A 26,229-nucleotide genomic window follows, 5' to 3' on the forward strand; every position below is an offset into this window, starting at 1 on the left:
GAAACCAGACTCCTTTGGCTCTGATCTTATAGTTTGGCTTCCAAGGACTGTGCAGGAAAGCACCACAGCCTTGTAGCTCTGTTATATAGGTCACAGGATTATATTGCTTTAGATGATCAATGATGTAGCACAGATTTTCTTACTGTAAACAATCTGTTTATTTGACTCTGGTCATTTTCTGCCTCTTCGACAAATTTGTGACGCTGGGAACGCTAAGATAAGAAACTTGCCTTTCTTAGTCTTTCCTGTGGGGTAGCAGTAAAATGATAAGGATTGTTAGTTGTTAGGTTGTCGGTGGACCAGCTTAAACATGCAAAGAGCTACACAAGCTTTAAAGATCCCCCAAAAGTCAAACTTGGGCCCTACTTAAGGAGGCATTGCAGAGCTGGTTATTTAACTATAGTAGGCAAAACAAAGACAGATTTAACTTTGATCTGGTTGGCCTCAGTGAACTGAGAAGCCTCCCTTCAATCCTGGCATGCACTTCTGAAGTGTCATTCAGTTTAATAAGTTATCTGTGAATAAAGTAGAAAAATAAGGAACATGGTTACCAGAAGAGTTGACCTGCCTAAATAACAAAGAAAGACACTTTTGAGGTCCCGAAAGGAAACACGTTTATTTCATGATTAGCTCTGCTAGAGTGTTTTCTTCTTCACAGGAGACGTAGGTTTTAAGTGGCTATGTGAAAAGTAGATGATGGGGTACTAATACTGGTATAAATTAGGGCTTTGTTCAAAAGCAGTGCTTTACGTTTTATGCAATGCTTAGAAGTTTTCCCACAGCTGTTATTGTTTAAAACTAGTTATAATCAAGTGTTAACTAACTCATCTGGGAATTTCATTCCAGTACAGAACATCGAAATAAGGTCCTTCTCTCAAAGGAAGAAAGAGAATTTTAGTGACATCAGTTAATTAAATGATTGTAATTCCCTTTGAACAAAGAAATAATGGTCACAGACACATATTATTAACACATCAAGGTCATGCTAATGTCCTAAATTTACTTAAGTCATGAACACATCAGAAGAGAAGAGCCCCGTTACCATAGGAAAATAAATAAATAGAATATCAAACTTTCAGTAACTGGGTATTTATCCAGGTCTCTCTTTAAGTGACATATTGGAAGTGAATATGGAAGGTATGGATAGCAAATGAAGGGGAAAGATAAACCCTGCTTTCTGACAGCAGAAAAGATCAAATTTATAAACTTATGTCAAATGAAATTTGCTACACGTCAATTAGGTCAAACTGTAATGGATCCATTTTAACCCTGTGTATTGATGGCCTTAAGTGAAGCTTGCAGAACAGCTTCTCTGTGTCCGTAAGTGAGATGTCCTTATAATTGGGGACAGCTGTGCTGACAGCATTAATTAGGCAGGCCTGTTGAACACTTACCTTAAAGCTGCCAGCAGCGGTGCCGTGATTGACTCCAGCTTCTCAGCGATCTGCCTTTACACCTGGAAAGAACATCAATAATCTCTTAAGGCCCGCTTGTTGCCGTGTCCCCACGTGGGAGCTATTGCATTTCAGTGAACGCTGGAGTGATATACTGTCCACCCCTGTGGCATTTGGTGGATGACGATCACACAGTTCAAAAAACAGTTTTTTTGTATAATACCAATTTCAAGTATTCTGTATTGTTTTTTTAACATTTTTATTGGAGTATAATTGCTTCACAATGGTGTGCTAGCTTCTGCTCTATAACAGAGTGAATCCGCTGTACATATACATGTATTTCCCCGTAAATCATCAAAGTAGCTTAGAAGAGTCAGCCATTTTCATATCAACTTTCTCTCCCAGACTATTTTTTGCACTTGGAATATGCAGAAATGATCTGTCCTATGGTGTATGCCAGGTGTTATCAGGGAAATATGGACACTGTTAACATAGCGATAAATTAAATCTTACGTTTGACATATAAACGTATCCAACAGAGCAAATTATTCAGTTGATTGCCTAGGAGTTAAGAGCAGGAGCTCTGGAGTCAGACTTCCAGGGTCCAGATACTGACACCACAATATGCAAGCTGTGTGATTGTGGGAGGTTGCTTTACTTCTCTGTCTCTGTCTTGCTATCTGTAAATTGGGAATAATACATAATAATACATATCTCCCGGAATTGTTACAGAACTTAAGAGTTAATGGACATGACATTCTTAGAGCAGTGTCTGGTTCATAGTAAGTACTCAACCATTGTTAGCTATTATTGGGAGTTTATTGCTGAAAGTACTAAGAGAACCTTATTTTAACTTCATCTCGTAGGTCTAGAATACCACTATTATAGTAGTTTTATAATTTTATCTTCGACCCTCAACCTATGAAATAACTGGGTCAGGCACTACAGAACTGTATAGAAGAAGAAGATTGCTAATTTCAACAAACATAATATCAATTTCTCAGGCCGAAAAATTCTCTTACCTAGTAAATCTGCCCTCATTTCCCTTGTGGAATTGTACAGTGTTGTGTCTCGCAGACACATGTGGAGAGGTGATCTAGTTGACGTAGCTTATTATAAGACACATAAAATTACCATAGTGACTATGAAATGGAATAATTATTCTAGATCTTTAGTCTGCTATCCTCCTTCCCTTTTGCTTATCTCCACCTAAACTGTGCAGAATCATCCTTCTGGAGGGAAAAGTCCTGGGTTTAAATCCTGGTCTGCACCTTGACAGCCTTGTGACCTTGAACAAGTGCCTGGATAACCCCCCATATCCTCGCCTATAAAACAGAAAGAATAATTATCCATCCTACAAGAAATGCATACAAGGACAAGGGAAGAGGGAATTTGACACAAATGGTAAATCTGGGATATGCATTGATCGTAAATAACTTCAGAGTTAAGGGAACAAATTTAGACCTCATAGACTGGGATCAGTCGATGAAGACAATCGATCAACTTTGATTTGAAGGCAAAAGAGATAATATTAAAATACGTCTGCTTCTCCTGCTGAAATGGAAGAACAGCCTGGCTTCTGTGGGAGACTCTGAGATCAGGTACATTAAAGGAGATGGAGAGGAACACAGTTCGAGGACCAGCATCTTAACTGAGGCAGGAATCGAGTAGAGAACCCTCTAACAGTGATGACCAGATCAGAGAACGATAGGACGATACAAAAATTGCAAAGTAAAGGCAGTACTGCTTATCGGGCAATTTTCCAGTTAAATTTACATTTCCTACCTATTAGCATCACATGGCAGAGAGTGTTAAGAGTCCTAATTCAGTGGAATGCATAAAAACAAAAAATAACGTCACTGGGGCCCTTTGATCTCAAATTTAAAAAGTCTTTTGAGAAGGTGGGTGTATACTTGGGAATAATGTTTGGACTGGGTGTCTTCTTTATCAGTATCTTCTAGATCCTTCCTTCTACTTATTTTTTCAGCAAACACTTAAGGTCTTACTTTGTGCTAGGTCCCTGAGATCCTATATATCTTCCACCTGATACCTTTAGACGTTTGGATGTTTGGATATAGTGCCAATCAAAATGGACACACCACTACCACCACCATCAAAAGCCTCAGCTTCCAAATAGGGACTGTGACCGCCTACTAATGACTGCTCTTACCTGACCCCCTTTGATTGGGTAGGGATAAATTCCTTAAATGGTTCTCTTTTGTACATGTGCCTCTTCAGTGCAGCCCGTTGGGTATGGTGTTTAGCTGTAGAATGTGATAAGTCATTTTCTATGACCTTAGAATAAGCATAGTTTTTGACTAGCCTGGTTTTGGCTCATCCCCTAGAAATGAGCATTTAAAAGAATCCTACTGTTCAGTCAACTTGTAGCAGTGAACTGTGGGAAGGGAAACTTTGAGCTTGTCCATGTGTGAAAATCCCCATCAGTGGAGACTGAAATGTTTGGGAAATCGAGGTTAACGCTAGTAAGATGCCAACTTTGGCTGTAGAGGTACTACCGTTGTGAATAATAGAAGTAAAATGCTGAATATCACCCCTGGTTTTATTGTTTTCTGTTGTATAATGACACCTTCCATGCAGGTGTTAAGAGGGTTGTTCAAAATGCTCGTAAAGGTGTTATTCAGTAGTTCACACATTCTTGTATAAGGAGTTGGACATGGAACTGCTAAAACGGTATTTCTAGGTCCAACGATCTCCACTATACTTTGAAGCCTATTCTCAATGTGTTGACTGGCTTAGTTTGCTGCCAATATTAGGGAGTCAGCTTGAGAATACTTTATAATAAATCCCTGAACTTTATAGTGACTTTCTCACAAGTGGAGGCACCTACATGCTTTTATCTCATTCTCCAAATATCCTTGCTGAATACACAGGGACACGTGGTAGTTTCCCATTTAAGCTTCACGGGGAACTCTAGTTAACCGGAGTTAGGAACAGTCTATCTGAAGGATGATTCGGCTGGACATAGGCCAGCGTGAGCAGCAGGTCACCACATGTGGCCACAAACAGTGCCCTGTGGGACGGTCCTTAACATAGCTTAAGAGCACACACTGCCCCAGGAGCAGTAGTTTTAATCCTAGGTGTATTGGGAAATACCATTGCCACTAGAACGCTGCCTTTTACATGGCTGTATTTACAAAATTGAAACCTGATAAGATAAGTTTTCCCTTTTATGGTCAAATTTGTGAGTGCAGCCCGGAAGAGACGAACAGATGGCAAAGCCTAAACTTTATCTACTCTCTTCATTGTGACCAAAATCCTCTTGAGAAAGGAGTTTTAGAGACTTCCGTCACTAATTTACCTTTAACATGACTATAAAAAAGAAAGGACATCCTTCAGCGTTGAGGACTGATTCATGATCTTTGTGGGACTTTTATCAACTAACGCAGTTGCCGGTCACCAGTTTTCACCGTGAGATCTGCACGTGTGCGGTATCAGGCTTTTAAATGGTTTTATGCAGGGAAGACTTCACTGGGGTCGTAGCTGAAAGCTCGCGGTTATTTGATAATATTTTGCAGGTTTCCTGTTTAGTTTGTTCAGGGTGTTGAGGCTCTTCAGATTAACTGCACAGACACGGAGAGTTATAACGTGAGCTAGCTTTGCAGTGTCAGCACCTTCAAAGAACAGAAATAATTTATCTAGTGTCCCATGCTATCGGCATGTCTCAGCAGCATACACATGCTAAAATTTGTTTCCTGTTCTTAACAATACGGTACAATATTTGATATGGCAGTGCTGAACCTATTAAAAAAAGAATAAGTGCCCAGGAGACAAGTAAAACAAGAGGATTGCTTAGGTGAATGGTTCTTCTTACAAATTTATTTCACCTTTATTACCAATATTTATTCACACATGAAAGTATTGGAATAAATGAGCCTAATGCCTTCAATTTTTGTGTGCTGAGCATGTCAAATAATTTTTTTGGATTACTGCCACAATTTTTTTTAAAGCCCTTTGAAACACTTAAAACCTGTGAAAAGGAGTGCCGGTAAAACATGTGGCATTGCTCTGAGCGTTTTTGAGTTTCTATTTTTATAGGCTGCTCCTTTTTGCACTTTACTGTCTGTCTTTGTTGATACATTTCTAAGGGTGTGGATATATTCATATTATTGTCAGGCAGGTTTGAAATAGATTTAGGCAAAGACTGCTTAAAACTTGCTCTATCATTAAACTGTTTCAGGATGTGGAAATGCTGCTTCTCCAGAATCACAGTGAAAGCAGAATTATGAACTGTGGTAGACCAAATACAATTAAATCATTCCAAAGATGCTCAGACCACTTACTGCACTGGAAGCATTAACTTAGCATTGTGTTTGCCTTCAACCAATTTTTAATTAACAGACTATTTACTCTTAAACAAGAATTGAAAACACGTACATTTTTTTTACAGTTTTAAAATCCAAGTGAAAAATTTTGGCAGTTTTAAACTCCAAGTACTCACTTTTAAAAATTGCCCCAAGGTTTAGAAACTACCCCTGGTCTTATAAAGTTATACCTGAGTGTTAGAAAGTACTTGGTGGCGTACTTTTTTTTTTTTTTTTTTTTTTTTTTGCGTTACGCGGGCCTCTCACTGCTGTGGCCTCTCCCGTTGCAGAGCACAGGCTCCGGACGCGCAGGCTCAGCGGCCATGGCTCACGGGCCCAGCCGCTCCGCGGCATGTGGGATCTTCCCGGACCGGGGCACGAACCCACGTCCCCTGCATCGGCAGGCGGACTCCCAACCACTGCGCCACCCAGGGAAGCCCTGTGGCGTACTTTTTCAGTGAAATAAATGAGATTATTTCATGCGAGTAAACCGTATATGTGAGAAACATACATACTTCTAAAATGTATTCTAGTAACATATAGTTATTATTCTGTAATATAATTGAAGAAAATTTACTCTATTGAAAATTGTCTCACTATGAATAGAGGAGAAAAAACACACAGACCATATGTGCTCAATATTAGTTTGTATTTTTATCAAGTCTGTGAAATATCCAGGGCTATTCTGTTAGGATGGCTATATGAGAGGACAAAGAAGAATTTATGTTGTTGCCCAGTCTATAGGATGCTTGCATTTGGGCTTCACCTGGAGTGAGTGAGGAATTTTTATGGTACTTTTCTAGAAGGTACCACTGACCTCAGAACACCCATGAGCCAACAGTGAGTCACGTAGCTGGGTTGGTGGGTCACAGATTTGTTTCTCCATTTACTGAGAATTTTGAGTTAACACCTTAAAACAGCTGTTCTCTGAAAAGCCGGGTATCCTCGTGTCATAGGTGATTTCCCCTGAAGACATGCAGGGACATTATGACAAGTGGACTTCTAAGGAGGCAAAGTCAGAGTAGCTGGGAGCTTCTGCGCTTGTGACAGCCTTGAGACTGCATGCACGAGAGAAACTCAGGCTAGTCAACAGAGGTATATCCGAATCCCAAACATCAAGAAATGTTTATACAGTAGGGTCAGCTTAAGGAGTGGATATTTTAGTTAAGAAAGACCTTGTATCTGAAGGTCTGTGCCTCGTTACGTCATAGATAATCTCTTAAGGGCAAAAGATCTACTGGTCTTTGCACATGAACCCCCAAAGGAAAGGATGGATGTGTTGATCTGCCAGATGAGTGATTATTTTCCTTGCCCCAAAGGACCTAGTGGCGTTGGAGCCCCAAAGTCATGGTTATCAGGTTGAACATATGAGGATTTCAGTGCCACACCACTCACAGAATTTAAATGGAGGATATAGTCTTAAGAGCTACATTTGTAAATTATAGCACAAATATTCCCAAGAATCTCCATGACTGCGAACTTAGCCAAGACTTTAAAAGAACTTAATGAAATCCTGAGGCTTTTTTCAATGGCAGAAAGACCACACGGAAAAGGCAGAAAAACTAAGAGACACCACGACTCCTTTTTTCCTTTCTTTCTTTCTTCCTTCCTTCCTTCCTTCCTTCCTTCCTTCCTTTCTTTCTTTATGCATGCATTTCCTTGTTTGCTGAATCATGTGAAATTTAGTTGTAGACATGATGACATTTCACCCCTAAATACTTCAGCAGATACTGCCTGAGAACAAGGACATTTCTTCTGCATGACCACAATGTAGTTATCACACTTGAGAAATTTAATTTTGTTACAATACCTTTATTCAGATTTCCCCGATAGTCCCAATAATGTTCTTTATAACTGTTTTTCCCCTAAACCAAGGTCCAATCAATCGCTACACATTGCATTTATTTGTCAAAGTTTCCTTTAATCTAGATCAGTTTCACAGTCTTTTATCATTCATGACATTGGCATACCTGAAGCCTAGACCAGTTGTTTTTGTAGAATATCCCTCAATTTGAATTTGTCCGATTGTTTCCTCACATTTGAAATCAAGACTCTTAATAAATAAATAAATAAATGAAGACAGGAGGGTAAAGGGAAGGAGAGGTGAGAGAAAGGGGGGAACAGAATAAGAGAAAAGAAAGTAAAAAGAGATGCAAACAAACTGCATGAAGATTTCAAACCAGAAAACCATATCCAGTAGATTTGTATTCAGGCTGTATTGATAAGCAAATGAATGGAGTGGTGAGTGAGGGAACATGGTACTTATTGAGAGGTAAGGATATCTGAAATATTGTGTTTAGAACATTTTGCATAGAGACAGGGGAAGAAACCTTGAGAGTTTGGGTTGTGTTCCAAGTTAAACACAAAATGAAGCGAAAACAACAAAAAAAATTCAAACTAGTTCTTTTAATCTGTACATTGAAAAAATGAGGTGTTTTATTTTTCTTAATATACGTAAATAAACCAGTTTTTGGTGCCATTTAACGCCAGGAGATTTGTTTCTTTAAAACGCTTCACCAGGTTTACAAAATTGAAAATGATCTTAAGGCGTTAATAGGAATATACAAATACTATTCCAGATACATGAGAATTTAGTGTTTTTTAAAACCTCCGAAACAGAGATTCACAGACCGTATCTTAAAAGGAAGACTCCTAGAAAAGCTCTTCAGGAAGTAAATCTTATTTTCAAGCTGTCAGGAAAAAAAAAAAAAAAAAGGGAAAATCATCAGGTATCAAAGGCTAAGAACAGCTGAAATACGTTTCCTGACTCGCTGCTGTGTCTCCATATTTGGCGCCTGTTTCTCCACCGCCTCTCCAAATAAGGAAAAAGAGGGACACGTAATTGTAGGAATACTGCAGAGAAGCCACACGTTCAAATAGTTTTTGCTGTACTTTACTGGAAAATTTATATGCTCATTCCTGACATTTGGGGAGGATTTTCTTGGTAAGGGCAGACTTGTAGAAAAACAAAACTACCCGGGGTAGGAAAGGTACTCCATTTCCTGTTGGTGTCTAACGTGGCTCTGACTGCTGTCCTTGGAGTCTTGAGGCTATACACAGTGAATAATTGCTCACTGGGTCCAGGAGGTGCAGTCTCCTTTGGTGGGTTTGAGGAATTAACTTCCCATTAAGGCTTGAACTGGGGCAGAAGTAGACTTTGTAGTTGGCTTTTCTAAGACTCAGTGGAAACAGAGATGTTGAGATCTCAGGTTCTGCTGTGTTGATTAGTACGTGAAATTTGGTGTGCAGAGGAGAATCCATTTGTTATGCTTTTATTTTTTAAACTGTTTTATTACGAAAAAATCAGACATACTGTATAGAAATGTGCAACAAATCCCTGTTTCTACCTATTGCCTAACTTCTACAACGATCAGCTTCTTGGGAAAGTTTTTTCATTTTTACGCCTATCCATTCCCCGCTACCATTTCATGTTGAAGTAAATCTCAGATATTATAACATTTTATCCATAAATATTTCAGTAGAGAATAGATATTCTTTGAAGCAGTCTTGCTTAAAGTAGGAGTGGTATATGTGTTTAATGTAAAGTGTCCTACAAATTAATGTACAATTGAAGTGCTCCCAGGCTCTGTTGAGAAGGTTTAGAAGGGTGAAATCCAATCAAACTGATAATTTGACGGGAGTGTGGTGGCCTTCTTGAATGGTCATTCTTCGTTTGTGGAACAGTAACTGTAGGTCCAGTAAAAGAGTGATGTCACCAAAGAATTTCTGTCTTGAAGAAATGAGCGTTGTTAAGATTTATGAGTCCTCTTTGTTCTTTGGGCTGGTGATAGGATAGTCTGACTCTCCAGAATGTTATAACCATGGACAAGAGATACTTACCTGTCTTTGAAAATAAACTTCCCATTTAAAAAATGGGTATGACACCTGCTGTACCTATTCACAGAACTGTGATGAAGACAAATTGTCATCTGGGATATGAATGTGCTTTAGAAATAATGGCCCAGTCACATATTCTTTTTTAGCATAGGATTTTGATTCTTTGAAATGACCAGTGTTCAGGATTTTTAATGGTATCAGAGAATGTAAAGATTGAGGAAATTACTATCTTGAAAAAATTATATATAAAATATATGTATGTATAAATTTTGGGAATTTTTTAAAGAATGATTTTTTATTGGAGTCGAGTTGATGTACAATATTATATGTTACAGGTGTACAATATAGTGATTCACAGTTTTGAAGGTTATACTCCATTTATAGTTAATATAAAATATTGGCTCTATTCCCTGTGTTGTACAATATATTCTTGTAGCTTATCTTCTACATAGTAGTTTGTACCTTTTAATCCCCTATGCATATATTGCCCCTCTCTGCTTCCCTGTCCCCACTGGTAACCACTAGTTTGTTCTCTATATCTGTGAGTGTGTTTTAAAGAGTAATTTCATTACCTAAGTTCTCTTTTCCTTTTCCCCCTGAATATATTTCATGTGAGCATTTTATTCTCCTCTAAGTTGAGATCCATTTTGGTTGACACCCCCCCCCCTCCCCTTTTTCTTTTCTCTCTCAATTAGTAAAGGCTTTGGGAATGGTTTCTTGATCAAGCTTACCAAAATTAGTATGTTTCTCTTGGAAAGATTACCAGGTGATCGGAACTTTTTTTCCTTCTCTTTTCTTTTTTAGCCTTGCCTCCCCGATTGAAAGAGATGAAAAGTCAGGAGTCTGCAGCAGGTTCAAAACTCGTGCTTCGGTGCGAGACCAGTTCTGAATACTCCTCTCTCAAATTCAGATGGTTCAAGAATGGGAATGAATTAAACCGAAAGAACAAACCACAAAACATCAAGATACAAAAAAGGCCAGGGTAAGTATCATGCATATCACAGCAGGGGCAATGCCTAGCATTACAATGATATAAAATATAAAAATTACAAACAGCCTAGCAAATAAGTACACCATCAAAAAACACGATATATAATAAGTGAAAAGATTTTTCATTATATGGTGGCCAGAAATTGTGTCATTATATAGGAAAGAATTTAAAGTTTCTGATTCTTACAACTTCTGGACGAAGAAAGGAAAGGATAGATGTGGAAAGAACTGTAGGGTATGGGTGGAAATAGAAGGGATGAGGGAAAGTAGTATTAATAGCAGCTGTTGTAATACTAAGTAATAGGTGGGATCCTAAAATCCCATTTAGAGCACCAGTGCCTTGCACAATCAAAATCCTGACTTTGTTATAAAGATCAATAAATACCGAGATTTATGGAAAGACTTAGAATGTAATCAGTCGCTTTTGAACTATTTTCAGGTAAAAGGTTAGTACATAAAATACCTAATAAGAATGTTTAACTGACAATTCTATTCAACTATATCACCATTAGAGCAGATTAAAACATCCAGTAATCCTGCGTAGCAAGAATCTTAAATTTTCCTGTCCTCCTTGAGGAGATCCATATTTGGAAAAGCTTCATGTGATTCCCTATAGCATCTTGGTAGGTATGTTCTATACCTACTCTAAAATGATGCTTTTTTATTATTCCTACACTCTTCATTTTTATTTTTCTCCTTATTTAAGAAATTTTTCTTCTAATATCAAACTACATTTTGAAATGATGGAAGAGCTAAAAATCTTGGAGTTTTGCTTGTGAACAGTCCTTTAATCAATGTGACGTGTATCATAGTGGCTCCAAGCGCCAAGATTACATTTTCTCTACTTCAGAGGATTCCAGTGAAATCCCAGCTATGATAACAGAAGCAGCAATGAAAGAATCTCTGCCTGGACTTTGAGTTTATAGGACATCTACCAAAAAGCCACACACTCTTGCAAGTGCAAGAGTAAATGAAGTGATTATAATGGAAATTTAATTTAATCTTACAGTGTTTAATGACTGTAATAACCATAATTAGGGATGTTGTTCTAGTTTCCATGGTTTTAGTAACTACACTGCTTCTTCTTTTTTTTTTTTTTTTTTTTTTTTTTTTGCGGTACACGGGCCTCTCACTGTTGTGGCCTCTCCCGTCGCGGAGCACAGGCTCCGGACACACAGCCTCAGCGGCCATGGCTCACGGGCCCAGCCGCTCCGCAGCATGTGGGATCTTCCCGGACCAGGGCATGAACCTGTGTCCCCTGCATCGGCAAGCGCACTCTCAACCACTGCGCCACCAGGGAAGACCCACTGCTTATTCTTGTTATTGATTGTGTCAGTACCATCTCTCGATTTGGAAGAAGAATACAGCGTGAAGGCAATATCACTTTCTGTAGCAGGTGACACTTCAAAGATGCAAAAAGTAATGCTGTAGAGTGACAGGGTATTTTTATACATACTCTTATTTGTTTGTTTTTTACAACATTCCCCTAGGTAGTAAGGACAGTTTACTGCACGTGTGACTCTCTAATTTTGCAGATTAAGTAGTCAAGGGTCAAAAAAGTGTTGTCTTGCCTTGAGTCACCCAACTAGCCGTGACTAAGCTGGAATACAAATGTATTTCTTGGATTCCTTAATGCCTCATTCCTTCTTTAAAAATGGAAAGCAGACACATTTAATAACGTGTCCATGTGGGGAGGGGAGGAGATAGAGTGAACGAATTGAAAAAATAAGCATGATTCTTCTAGAGAAGTTTCACAGCAGCAAAAAATACTTTTAGATAGCTTTCAGTGTCTGTGTTGTTTTTCATCAAATAGCCCAGTTAGTAAGAAACTCAGTTATCTGCACACGCAGGGTCATGTCTCATTCATTTCTATGTGGCTGTCATATAATAGCAAAAATAAGTAAGTGCCCACAAATGCTAGGAAGGTGGAGAAACGGAAGAATCCTAGGTGTTATCTTTACACTCAGGGGGTCGTCAGATTGTAGAGAGATTATCCAGTTCAGCCTTATATAAAACATAGGAGAAAAAAAAAAAAATAGGAGTTTCAGTGATCAAGTGCTGAAACCCTGCTAGGGCTGGGGAACATCAAGATTTTTAAGCAGCCCATCTGTTTACAAATAGTGATCTAAAAAATGGATTAGTTATATTGAGGTAAATCCTGCTTTATGGTAAGTCCAGATTGAATTAGGGAGATGAACTATCTAGCACTTCATATCAGACAATAAAAGTAAACACTGAATTGTAGGTTACTGGTGCTAAGTACCATGGGAGCTGGGAAGTGCGGGAGCCCCGAAGAGATTCAGGAGTCACTGTGAGGTGGTAGATTTGACTCTGCTGAAGACAGAGAATCCCTCTAGGTGGGTGGGTGCGGTGGGGTGGGGTGGTTATAGAGAAGAGCAGAAACCACAGTCAGTAGCACGTTCTGTTCATAGGGCAATAAAGAGGCCAGTTGGGTTGGGCCAGTGGGGGAGTGGATGGGGAATTTTGCCCTTTATTGGACAGATGCTGCGTGTCGGCCCCGGGCTAGACGCTGGGTCCACAGAGATGAAGAAGAAGTTCTCTCTGCTCTCAGAGGCTTGGTAGAGGGGAGGGAAATGTAAGCAGTTGTGATACTCAGTTGTAAATTCAACGATAGTGATGATCACGGAATGCTGTAGAAAGAAGCTCACACGGGCCGGGGAGAGGACCCAGTCCAGGACTGTGGAGGCTTCCTAGAAAGAGGAGAGGAGGAAGAGAGGGAGGAGAGGATTATCTAGACTGAAGGAACAGAACAAAGCAGCTGCAGGCTGCAGGTATTCTAGGTGAGGATGCCTGGAGAGAAGCTAATGAGGTTGGGTAAATAAGAGGACAAAAGGGAACAAGTGAGTTGCCTGGAATGAATACGGTTTTGAAAGAGAACATGTATAGGTAAAGAGCTAATTGGTTGCATGGCTTGGATGACATATAAAAGTGTCATTGCTATTCAGAAAAGCATTTTCATATTGGCTTCATAGGCCCAGACAGCTAAGAGCACTGTCTACATATTAATAAAATCCCATTATCCCGGAAAGGCCGATATTCAGAAATTACTTCTTTTAAACAATAGCCTTGCTGGAAAGAATTAAGTGGGAACAAGAAAGACTTTTATTCAAGTAATGTGACTGTAAATTACTCTTGGCAAAGCATTGAGCATATTTGATCCTCTGAAAAATAAGATACTTTGTGTAAAGTGGGCAGCTACTGATAAGGGACCAGCTTATTGGGTTTCAGAATTGGGTATTCGGTCATTTCTGAAGTTGTATCTTTAAAAAAAAAAATTAGTGCTGTCACCTTTTTTTAAAGGACCAAACTGAATCTAAATTTAATTAACATTTGCAAGATCCTCAATTATTTCAACTTAGAAATATAAGAGAATGAATACTATTGTTATTATACCCATTAAAAAGTTAATATCCCAAGAATGAAGGCCATTAGGTTTCTTCCTGTAGATATAATGTTAATGAATGGTAACACTTGGACTTGAAATTGATCTGAATCTATGTCTTTTGTCTTTTCACAACTACTTGTGATTTTGCTGTAGTATCCAGTAACATCACGACTTCAGGCAAGGGGCATGTTCAGGCTTAGGGTAAAGTCTTCAATAAAAGACATTCTTGTTTGTCAGCTTCATCTACATTACTCATAATTCTTCATTACGAAGATGTTCAAAATGTCAGTGGTTTGCAGTGGTTTCTTGCTTACTTAACTTTATCTTACTACATTTGCCCTTAGCCAGCAGGCCAAGAAGGGACAAACTTTATCTTAGACTGTGATCACAAGCAGAGGTGAATTTTAGTGTGAGGTTTAGGATTTCCCTGGCATTCTCTTTGTTTAAAGTAAAACATTGACCCTCTTCCAGTCCTTCGCCTCCGTTTCTTTTTCACATTTTACAATCTAGATTTTTCGTAGCAGCCAGAATTTCCTTTTAATCCCTTAGTGTTATGAAAAGATTTTATACCGATAGGGAATTGCTATTATTTTGTAAAGTCTTATCCACCTTCGGCCCCTGCTCCTACTGATAAAGGACATTCCTACATGTTCTTCCTATGATTTTGCATTCACGTGCGAGCCTTTGTTTATTTTATTTTATTTGGCTAAGCGATATGTGGGACTAATGAAAAGAAATGGAAACTGCCCTGGTCTTAAGTGTCCCCTTGTTCTCCTTTCCTTTGCCTGGTGGACCATTTTGATCAAGAAAACTGGTTAAAGAGCTTGGTGTGTGACAGATCGTATTTGGGGGTCGTCCAGTTGGCCTCATTTGCATACCTGTCCTACATCAGCCTCATTAAAGTCTGACTTCCTGTTGTTTGCGTCTGGCGCACACCTTTGGATGCCCTTAATTTTGTACCAGCTCTTCGTTTCTTCTCTTTCTCTTCGTTTCTGTTCTCACACTTTTTTTTTTGGCTGCGCCACACGTCTTGTGGGATCTTAGTGCCCTGACGAGGAGTCGAACCCAGGCCCTCAGCAGTGAAAGCACGAAGTCCTAACCACTGGACCACCAGAGAATTCCCTGTTCTTACACATCTTAATTTTGTTTAAAATCGATTCTAATTGATTTGGTCAAGTTAACAACATTTTTTAAGGAATTATTTCTCCTGTTATCAATTGTTTCAGGTTTTTTTGACTCTATAATAGAAAAGGTTTCTGCACATCCCCTTCTTTTATGAGTTGAGCCGCTCTGACAGGTCTTTTTAACTTTATATGTAGGAAAATCTCAAATTCTTTGGGTATAAAACGGGAATACGCAGTGCCTGTTTCATAGCGTTTATGTGAGGCATTTTACGCAGTGCCTGGTTCTGTAGAGTTTCACAGTTGCTGCAGTGGCAAGTGACTTCATTCTGGTAGAACCAGATGGCAAGTGACATTCTCTAGTTTGCACTGTGAAATCCCTCTCTCTCTTCTTTACCCTTCTCATCATAGGCAATTCAACAGTATCTGAAAGCTGTGTTGAGCACACACACACGCAAGTTCATATGATTCCTTAGAGATCAGAGGAATGGAATTTTATAAACTGAGATGATCAGTTCTATATGCATTTAAGTTGCCTTAGCCTGTAAAACATGGTGGAAGAATCAAGTTAAGTAAGAAAAACGAGATAGTAGCTATGGGAGCCTTGAATCTGTCTTGTCAGTGAGCACTCATTAGAAGAACACAGTTTGCATTTTGATATAAAAAAAGAAAAAGAAATTAATATTTATAACTGTTTGTATTAATTTATTGTTACATTGTTTTATTTTTTCTTATTCCAAACCAATGCATGCTTATTATAAAAATCTAAAAATTGCAGGCATGTAGAATGTAATTATAATAATAGCCAACACTTATTTGGAGCTTACTCTATTTCAAGCATCTTTTTAAACATGTTACATGAATTAACTGTTTTAAAACTTTTAGAAATGAAAATCCGCCAAAATATTCACCCCTCCCAGATCCCCAGGTAACTCATCAATTAAAGAGCAAAAAGTTAATTTTGTGATTGGAAGGGAGTTCATTAATTCTTCCAAGTTAACTTTCTTCTTTTAGGCAAGATATGGTAGCCTACTGAAGACAGTAAAATAAGACTATTATAACCATACTTATTAAAGCCCCAAATTGTTGCAGTGTATAATTTTTAAGAAGGTTTGTCTATTTCTACTCTCTCACTATTTCCCATTCCTGCTCTAAGACCCAAGGATTGAAGAATCTCATAGTTAAACGTGTCATTAGAGTTCAAAGGGGCCCTTCATGTCCCTGGAGAATTTTGAGTTTCCATTGAACTGCAAAAAGGGTTGCCAACCTTTTTGGCATAAACACTTTCTCCCTTCATAATATTTTTAAATATGCATGTCTCATTTAAGCTTTCATTTTAAAACAGGGTTTGTTTTTTCAAAGCTGATTGAAACCACTGATCTAATTTAATCTTTCTCTGCCTAGAGATATTCTTGTTAGGAATTGCTTGACAGGTGGCCCTCCAGACTTGAATCTTTCCAAAGAGAAAACCTAACTCTTTCACATGACACCCTGTCCAATTTTGGGCGCTCAAAAGGTTCTTCCTTATATATCATCCAAAATGTACCTTCTTTTTCCTGTAAGACACAATTCTACCTTTAAGAGCTTCACCAAATAATTTCCTTTTTCAGATAACAACGATGAAATGTATTTAAATATATCTTGTTCATAGCTACCTGCCAGTGGAACCTCCGGTTCTTTAATAGCATCTTCTCTAGTGATAAGATTTCTAGGCCCTATTCAATTCTGATCACCCTCTTCTAAACTCCTCTAGCTATTGATAATTTTTTTATCAAATGCCACTTTGAAACATAATGCAATACTCTAGATGTGATTCAGCCTGTGAGCGGTGTATTGAGACTTTTATAAAATTTGACTCGTGCTCTTTTAATATTAATTTGGCCAAACAGTGCATACATTTCTTTCTTCTTCTTTTTTAAATAGTTGTTTCAAATGGAGTAATGTTAAACGTGTAGCTAATTGACGTCCCTTTTTTCTGTATATATTGTTGTCAAGGCTTATCCCTCCCAGCCTGTATTTCTGCTGCTGATTTTTGAACCTGAGTGTATTTGTTATGCTTAGCTTGATTAAATTGATTCTTGGTCTTGGCCCATTGATGCTCAGTCATAGAATTCCCAAGGGTGTCTCTACAGAAAGGATTCCTTAGTCACTTGTCATGCCTTAGAAATTCACTGTAACTATTTGCATAAAATGACTAAGAGGTAGGTTGTAACGAACTCTAAGTTTGTTTAATGCAACACTTACTTCAGCATAGAAAATTACATTTTTTTCCCTTGTTCTCTTTCTCTTTCTCTTTTAAGCATAACATTTATTTACATTCCTTGGAATAGTATTCCAGTAAACACTGCCCAGGTCTTTTAGGAGAATTTTGATTTTAAGAACTATCCAAGATTAACTGTAAATTAATGTTAACTGTAAGTCTGATTACCATGTTTCTTTAAGAAGACTCTCATGAGGGAGGTACTCAAGGCTGGCAGAATTTAGGAAAAAAAAAAAAAAGAGAGCAGCTCCAGGTACATGATCATGAAAGGCTTGACGAAGGAACTGGCTCAGAGGTGGTCCTTAAAGATCAGCTCATATCTCGATGGGTAGAAATATGGGGCCCCCATTCTAGGAGAAAGAAGTAATAAGCAAAAGTACCAACATGGAAGGCAGGTAGGGGTGGTTCAATTCAGTAGACTGGAGAAGAGTAGAAATTAAATTTTGAACGATTGATCCAATTTGATTAATAATATTATCTGACAAGAAGACCAGAAAATTCACTTTAAAATGAGGAAGGTGTAGTTTACGGGAGGTTTGCGTATAATTCTGAGTTGCTGTCTTTGCTTCCTGCCTCTTCTCCCTGATGTCCTCCTCTCAAGAACCCAGGCAGCCAGTACCAGGCTCCTGTATACAAGGACACTGTCTTTTTTTTTTTAATGTTTTACTGGAGTACAATTGCTTTACAATGTCGTGTTAGTTTCTGCTGTACAACGAGGTGAATCACCTGTGTGTGTACATATATCCCTTCCCTGTCGGACGTCCCTCCCCGCTCATCCCACACATCTAGGTCATCACAGAGCACAGAGCTGAGCTCCCTGCGCTATGCAGCAGGTTCCCACTAGCTAGCAAAAGGCTTTAATGAATGCTGTGCCAATCCCAATAGGCCTGAGTTTTTAAATCATGGAGACTGCTTAAATTATAGGCTATGTGCAGTAGTAAAGCATAGAGACAGATGCAAATCACAGTGCTGCCCATGATTAGAAGGAGCGCCAAATAGTGGTTTAATATGTAGTTTTATAAAAGTGTGTGGTATTGTTGTATGAATATTTATTTCAATATTAAGAACCATTTGTGTGGTACTGTGCTCCCAGCAATGAGAATCTTCTTAAAGAATGACAAATTCCCTTTCTTTTGGAAGTGATAAATCCTCTGCATTCAAAATTAACATAATTCCTGATGTCACTCTGCTGGGAAAAGGAGTGCAGAGCATTTTAATCTAGTCTAGCCTTCATTAAGTATCTGTGCTTACCGGATTTATAAGAAACGGCTTTACACTTTTTTATCTTCCTTAACCCTAGTGGCTGGTGACATTGAGATACAGAGAGGAAAGGAAATTTATCGTTTGGGTGAAAAAAAATTCTGAGGCATCATGTGGTTAGTGGTGGTGCGAAAGGAATAATAAGAAAAATGAGAAAAGAATTTATTTCAATTGCTGAGCTGGGTGATAAAATTAAGACTATGTCCAGGGTATAATTTAAATGAGATGTATCTCACTTTTGGTGAAATCACACATCTGTGTACTAGTCAGCTGTGTTTTAACATGGTGTGTGTAGAGCGGGAAGGGGGAGTATGAGAACTCTGAAACTCCAGGGGCTTTATTTTGATGGTCATTGTATTTCTGTGAAATATACTTACAACCGCTTTGGTCCTGGTCTCACAGGAAGTCAGAACTTCGCATTAACAAAGCATCACTGGCTGATTCTGGAGAATATATGTGCAAAGTGATCAGCAAATTAGGAAACGACAGTGCTTCTGCCAATATCACCATTGTGGATGCAAACGGTAAGAGACACCTACTATGTCCTATTTCTCAGTCTCTGAGAGGAGTCATCAAGGTATGTGGTAAGACTTGTAATACATCGGTGTGTTAAATCTCATTGTGAACAAACAAAAATCGTGGAGGGAAAACCATGCACTTCAACTATCTTATGGGTCCCCCATAAGGCTCTTTACTCATGACTGAAATAGACCTGAAATATACATAGATTTTTTAAAAAGGGATTTGAATAACATCATGAATAGCAGAGACAGGATGGTTTGCTAAAAGAAAGAGATTATACCTCCACTTTAAGTTAGGGAGAGCAGGTAGGTTTTTTGCTCTATCAAACCAGAATATGTGTATACATATAATTTATGTACAGAATACATATGTATATACAGAATATATGTATATTGTATATATTTACATACATATGTGTATTATGTATGAATATATGTTCTGCTTGTGTGTGTGTGCGCGTGCGTGTGTGTAAACAGAATACAATCTTGACGTAGTCCTGGCAGTTTTTATGTTCTTATACACATCTGGCTCTAGGTAGTAGAAAGTTAGGCCTATCAGGTTGTTTTGGGCCTGTTAATTCGGAAATTAAGAGAGTCTTAGAGGCAAAGCCTTTTTTATGTATAGGCTTCAGCTTCTGTTTCTCTGAGGGCAGTGTCAGGGGATGTTTGTTAAACAAATGAATGGCTTGGAGGCAGAAGGTGCCCCTGTCTTCCGACCACCTCTCTGAGTTATCTGAGGAAGGGCAAAGCTCCACAGCTGGTGGCTCTCTGTTCCCGATCCCCTAACACTGCACAACTTGATGGAGTCATCTCTAGAAGCTGATGATGAGCTAGCAGTGAGCAGCTAAATCTCTTGAAACAATAAAACGCTGCTTCAAAACCTTTGGTGCTGTTTTGAGTTATGGCACTGAACAGCTGCCTTCACAAGTCCCGTCATCTGTTATAAAACAAAGCGTAACTGCACCGCTTCTAGGCAGGTGCTGAGAAAGGATGTCCACTGCAAAGGCCTGATCTCTTAAAGTGATAAGATAAAATTGCGAAGCCAGCAAGGGAAGAGTAAAAGTGACTTTAGGGGTTAACTCCTTAGGAGATTGATGTTGTTTATATCAGTTGACTTAACAGGATAAGGAGGATGGAGTGAGATACAAATATGGAACAGGGTTGGGAAAATCCAGGTTAATTCCTAAGTCCTCTGTGGACTTCCCAATGAACTACTCTATTGCAGTGTAATCACACTTCATTACTTTCGCTTTAAATACCTCCCTCCACAGAGAACAAAGGACAACAGTGAAAAGTGGATTCCCTTACTATTGTTAGGGGTCGTGTTTATCATTTACCATTTAAAATTTATAAGAGTAAACAATAACATCGCTTTATTTTTTAATCAGCACAGGTTAAGCAGTAGAGTTTGGCTCGCGTTATTTTTCCCCACTTGGAATTTTATGGGATGCAACTTGAAACACAAATTTAAAATTTCAGTGGCTTATTCTTTTCTTTCTATTATACCGTGTTTAATAGCTTGTTCTCAGTTTGTCAGTTGCTTGTTTGGTTCAATCTGTGTCCTCGTGGTAAAGGCTATTGAATTATGATTTGGACACGATTAGATTTGTGTAGTTATGCATACTGTAAAGTCCCAGGAAAATAGAATTAAGTAATTAATTAATAGAATTTTAAAATTAATTTCGGGGTGCAGAAGTTTTGATAATATGGCTTTTCACATTTCTTTCATAGGAGCGACATCCAACTTACTGTTCCACATTAATTCATTCAAGAATTGGTCTTGAATTTGAATGTAGTATTGACCAATTATAAAGTGTAGAGAAATGAAGGTAGGGGTGTTCTTTTTTACCTGACAAGAATAAAAAGAAGTTGACGGAGTATTGTAAGGAAGTCATTCTTAAACAACCAACTAAAATTCTTTAAGGACTGGGTTCCTACTGGCTTATTGAAAGCATCTGAAGGAGGAGAACAAAGAATGTCAATTACACTATAAGGTGGTGGTTTTTATTTTCTACTTAGAACGTTAGGTCTAGTTCATCCTTATCCAACCCTCTCATTGTATTTAAAAAGAAATGGAGACTTGGGATGTGTCTTAAATTATTTAATTCCCGGTCCAGTATAGTTTACTCTATACCAGCCTCTGTTTGTGAACGTTTAAGGTAGATTCCTTGGTTTGTGAAGAACGAAAACTGAAAAACGGGTGTGAGGCATCAAGAGAGGGGGATTCCGTTGGGAAGAACTAGAACTTCATTATAACTGGGCCTCGAGGAGAACATGGTACCCAGGGTGTATCTATGAGTTTAAACACCAGGAATTTATGGCTTTTCTCTCAAGTCTCTCCTTCATGTGCCTCAGATATGTTCTTGAATCTTCTGTTTCTTAGATTTTCTAACCTCTCCTGCTTTCAAATATGCTTCTTTTTTTTTTTTTTTTTTTTGCGGTACGTGGGCCTCTCACTGTTGTGGCCTCTCCCGTTGCGGAGCACAGGCTCCGGACGCGCAGGCTCAGCGGCCATGGCTCACGGGCCCAGCCGCTCTGCGGCATGTGGGATCTTCCCGGACCGGGGCACGAACCCGTGTCCCCTGCATCAGCAGGCGGACTCTCAACCACTGCGCCACCAGGGAAGCCCGTCAAATATGCTTCTTTATAATTCCAAACTTTGACCTGCTTATGATCCCAATTGGCCATATTCTTCTTCATGCCTCCTTTGAAGGCATCCTTCCAGTTTTGACTCCTACTGTGTGATTGTTTCCTCAGTTCCTAAATCAAATTCCCCATAGCAAGAATCTGACTGGCGGAGCTGACTATGCCAGACCACATCAAAAGATCCAGAGAGCTTACAAATCATCAACGTATTCTACTCAGGTGCCCACCGTGGGCTCACCCAGGATAGCCGAGCCGGAAACGTGGCTGCCTAGAAACGCCCTCTCTTTTCAGAGGAAGTGGGTCAGATGTGAAGCTCATCAGAGCCTGTACTCATCAGGCAGCAGGATAGACAAGGCCAGTGCATTCTGTACATTGGGGGACTCTCTTCTCTTCCCACACCTCAAGGGCTTAGTTCTGGTGCCACCAGAGGAAAATGTGGAGCCGTTCTGATGTTCACCTTCTACTGTCATCTGTGAGTTTGCTATATTCAGATCAAGACTGGTTATCCAAGAAGTCTCAGCTCAGGTCTGAGCTCTTGGGGACTCAAATTCACTACCTTCATGTTGTCACATCCCTGTCCCTCAAGATTCTGGGAAGAGGTACTCTGGTTATAAACTGCCACACGGACAAACTATCTCTTTTCTTTTCTTTTTTTTCCAAACATCTTTATTGGGGTATAATTGCTTTACAATGTTGTGTTGAGTCAGCTATACGTATACATACATCCCATATCCCCTCCCTCTTGCGTCTCCCTCCCACCCTCCCTATCCCACCCCTCTAGGTGGTCACAAAGCACCGAGCTGGTCTCCCTGTGCTATGTGGCTGCTTCCCACTAGCTATCTGTTTTACATTTGGTAGTGTATATATGTCCATGCCACTCTCTCACTTCATCCCAGCTTACCCTTCCCCCTCCCCGTGTCCTCAAATCCATTCTCTACGTCTGTATCTTTATTCCTGTCCTGCCCCTAGGTTCTTCAGAACCACTTTTTTTTTTTTTTAGATTCCATATATATGTGTTAGTATACGGTATTTGTTTTTCTCTTTCTGACTTACTTCACTCTGTATGACAGAATCTGGGTCCATCCACCTCATTACAAATAACTCAATTTCATTTCTTTTTATGGCTGAGTAATATTCCCTTGTATATATGTGCCACATCTTTATCCATTCATCTGTCGATGGACACTTAGGTTGCTTCCATGTCCTGGCTATTGTAAATAGAGCTGCAGTTAACACTGTGGTACATGACTCTTTTTGAATTATGGTTTTCTCAGGGTATATGACCATTAGTGGGATTGCTGGGTTGTATGGTAGTTCTATTTTTAGTTTTTTAAGGAACCTCCACACTGTTCTCCATAGTGGCTGTATCAATTTACATTCCCACCAACAGTGCAAGAGTGTTCCCTTTTCTCCACACCCTCTCCAGCATTTATTGTTTGTAGATTTTTTGATGATGGCCATTCGGACCAGTGTGAGGTGATAACCTCATTGTTGTTTTGATTTGAATTTCTCTAATGATTAGTGATGTTGAGCATCCTTTCATGTGTTTGTTGGCAATCTGTATATCTTCTTTGGAGAGATGTCTGTTAAGGTCTTCTGCCCATTTTTGGGTTGGGTTGTGTGTTTTTGTGATATTGAGCTGCATGAGCTGCTTGTATATTTTGGAGATTAATCCTTTGTCAGTTGCTTCGTTTGCAAATACTTTCTCCCATTCTGAGGGTTGTCTTTTTGTCTTGTTTATGGTTTCCTTTGCTGTGCAAAAGCTTTGAAGTTTCATTAGGTCCCATTTGTTTATTTTTGTTTTTATTTCCATTCCTCTAGGAGGTGGGTCGAAAAGGATCTTGCTGTGATTTATGTCATAGAGTGTTCTCCCTATATTTTCCTCTAAGATTTTTATAGTGTCTGGCCTTACATTTAGGTCTTTAATCCATTTTGAGTTTATTTTTGTGTATGGTGTTAAGGAGTATTCTAATTTCATTCTTTTACATGTAGCTGTCCAGTTTTCCCAGCACCCCTTATTGAAGAGGCTGTCTTTTCTCCATTGTATATTCTTGCCTCCTTTATCAAGGATAAGGTGACCATATGTGCATGGGTTTATCTCTGGGCTTTCTATCCTGTTCCATTGATCTATATTTCTGGTATATAACAAAGTGAGTCAGCTATATGTATATAGCTGACTGTCTTGATTACTGTAGCTTTGTATTATAGTTTGAAGTCAGGGATCCTGATTCCTCCAGCTCTCTGTTTTTCTTTCTCAAGATTGCTTTGGCTATTTGGGGTCTTTTGTGTTTCCAGACAAATTGTGAAATTTTTTGTTCTAGTTCTGCGAAAAATGCCATTGGTAGTTTGATAGGGATTGCACTGAATCTGTAGCTTGCTTTGGGTAGTAGAGTCATTTTCACAATATCAATTCTTCGAGTCCAAGAACATGGTATATCTCTCCATCTGTTTGTATCATCTTTAATTTTTTTCATCAGTATCTTTTAGTTTTCTGCATACAGGTTTTTTGTCTCCTTAGGTAGGTTTATCCCTAGGTATTTTATTCTTTTTGTTGCAATGGTAAATGGGAGTGTTTCCTTAATTTCTCTTTCAGATATTTCATTTTTAGTGTATAGGAATGCAAGAGATTTCTGTGCATTAGTTTAGTATCCTGCTACTTTACCAAATTCATTGATTAGCTCTAGCAGCTTTCTGGTAGCACCTTTAGGATTCTCTATGTATATTATCATGTCATCTGCAAACAGTGACAGTTTTACTTCTTTTCCAATATGCATTCCTTTTATTTCTTTTTCTTCTCTGATTGCTGTGGTTAAAACTTCCAAAACTATGTTGAATAAGAGTGGTGAGAGTGGGCAACCTTGTCTTGTTCCTGATCTTAGTGGAAATGGTTTCAGTTTTTCACCATTGAGAATGATGTTGGCTGTCGGTTTGTCATATATGGCTTTTATTATGTTGAGGTAAGTTCCCTCTGGAGGGTTTTTATCATAAATTGGTGTTGAATTTTGTCGAAAGCTTTTTCTGCCTCTGTTGAGATGATCATATGGTTCTTCTCCTTCAATTTGTTAATATGGTGTGTCACATTGATTGATTTGCATATATTGAAGAATCCTTGCATTCCTGGGATAAACCCCACTTGATCATGCTGTACGATCCTTGTAATGTGCTGTTGGATTCTGTTTGCTAGTATTTTGTTGACGATTTTTGCATCTATGTTCGTTAATGATATTGGCCTGTAGTTTTCTTTTTTTGTGACATCTTTGTCTGGTTTTGGTATCAGGGTGATAAACCATCTCTTCTTAAATGTGTATTTACCATTGACTTGGGCTAAGAGAGTAGAATTCTCAAGAATCCCCCCACCCCCAGTATGGGGGAGGGGTGTCCTAGAAAAAAAAAGACTTAAAAATAAGAACATGTTGCCAAAATATTATATTATGTAGAACTCCCCTTGAGATTTTAATTATATTATCTATGAAATATTAGTCATTTTGTTTATTTTGTGTGGTCTAACTCATTTCTCCGATAAGTACGTAACTACAGTTTGATAATTTCTATATAGGTTGCCTTGATGAAAGATCCTGGTATGTGGCTGTGAGCTAATTATCCTAATTTCATTCTATGCAAAGGATTTCTTGTGATTTACTTAAATTCTCACACAGGTGCCTTCCTGGCACTTAGATGTTCATACTTTAGGACAAGATTCTAAGAGGGATGGCAGGAGTTAGAAGGAAACATGCATGGAAGACTGTGTTTTCTTTTCTCCTTAGGAAAAAAAGAAAAATTTAGCAAGATGAGCTTGCTGTTTGACACTATCTTTAATCCCATTATGACAGCCGGAGAACTATTAGAATAAAATTAGCACAGATCATGAAAATCTTCCATCTAATCTTATAAACTTCCTGCAGTGAAATCCATTGTTTAGATCTGCTGAGATTAACAGCTAGATATAAATGAAATAATACGAAAAAACTGCGAATTTCCCCTCGACTCATTATATGCTTGGGTGAAGCAATGACCATATTTCCAATATCTTCAAGCATTTAGAAAAGAATGTACATATAGGTTAATTGTTAAGCATTTTAGAAATTTATATGTTTTTGGTCCTTTCCAATGCCTTTTAATCCCTACCTTATTTAGAAAAAAGAACTTGTCATACAGCAGACAGATATAAACCTATGCATTCTGCTGATGCCTCCTGGGATTATGTCAGTCTACCAAAGTCCAATTGAGTTTTCGTACAAAACAGGATCTCCTAGGCAATCATCATTACGTGATGGATTACAGGTGGATTCCTTTCATGAATTCAAATATAGTAGTTTAAAAGGCCACATACACCATGTTCACACAGATCATACACTGTACGTTGATTTTAATTTGTATCTTATTTGGCTTGGTCTTTATAGAGGAAACCTTAATTTAGTCATTAATTCTTCGCTAAGAAGCTCTGTAAAAACTCCTGGGCAGCAGATTAGGGA

General features: G+C 38.6%; 1 protein-coding gene across 3 annotated transcripts in view; it reads left to right on the top strand.

Annotated features, from left to right (window-relative positions):
* Positions 1–26,229, top strand: part of NRG1 (neuregulin 1) — a 1,014,779-nt gene that overhangs the window by 838,753 nt on the left and 149,797 nt on the right. For all 3 annotated transcript variants that reach the window (XM_070044598.1, XM_060291365.2, XM_060291366.2), the window contains exons 2-3: positions 10,358–10,535; positions 18,993–19,114. In XM_070044598.1, coding sequence (XP_069900699.1) covers positions 10,358–10,535; positions 18,993–19,114 — 300 coding nt within the window. The remainder of the gene's footprint in view (positions 1–10,357; positions 10,536–18,992; positions 19,115–26,229) is intronic.

The sequence above is a fragment of the Globicephala melas genome, chromosome 21 (assembly GCF_963455315.2).
Source record: "Globicephala melas chromosome 21, mGloMel1.2, whole genome shotgun sequence".
Taxonomy (NCBI): Eukaryota; Metazoa; Chordata; class Mammalia; order Artiodactyla; family Delphinidae; genus Globicephala; species Globicephala melas.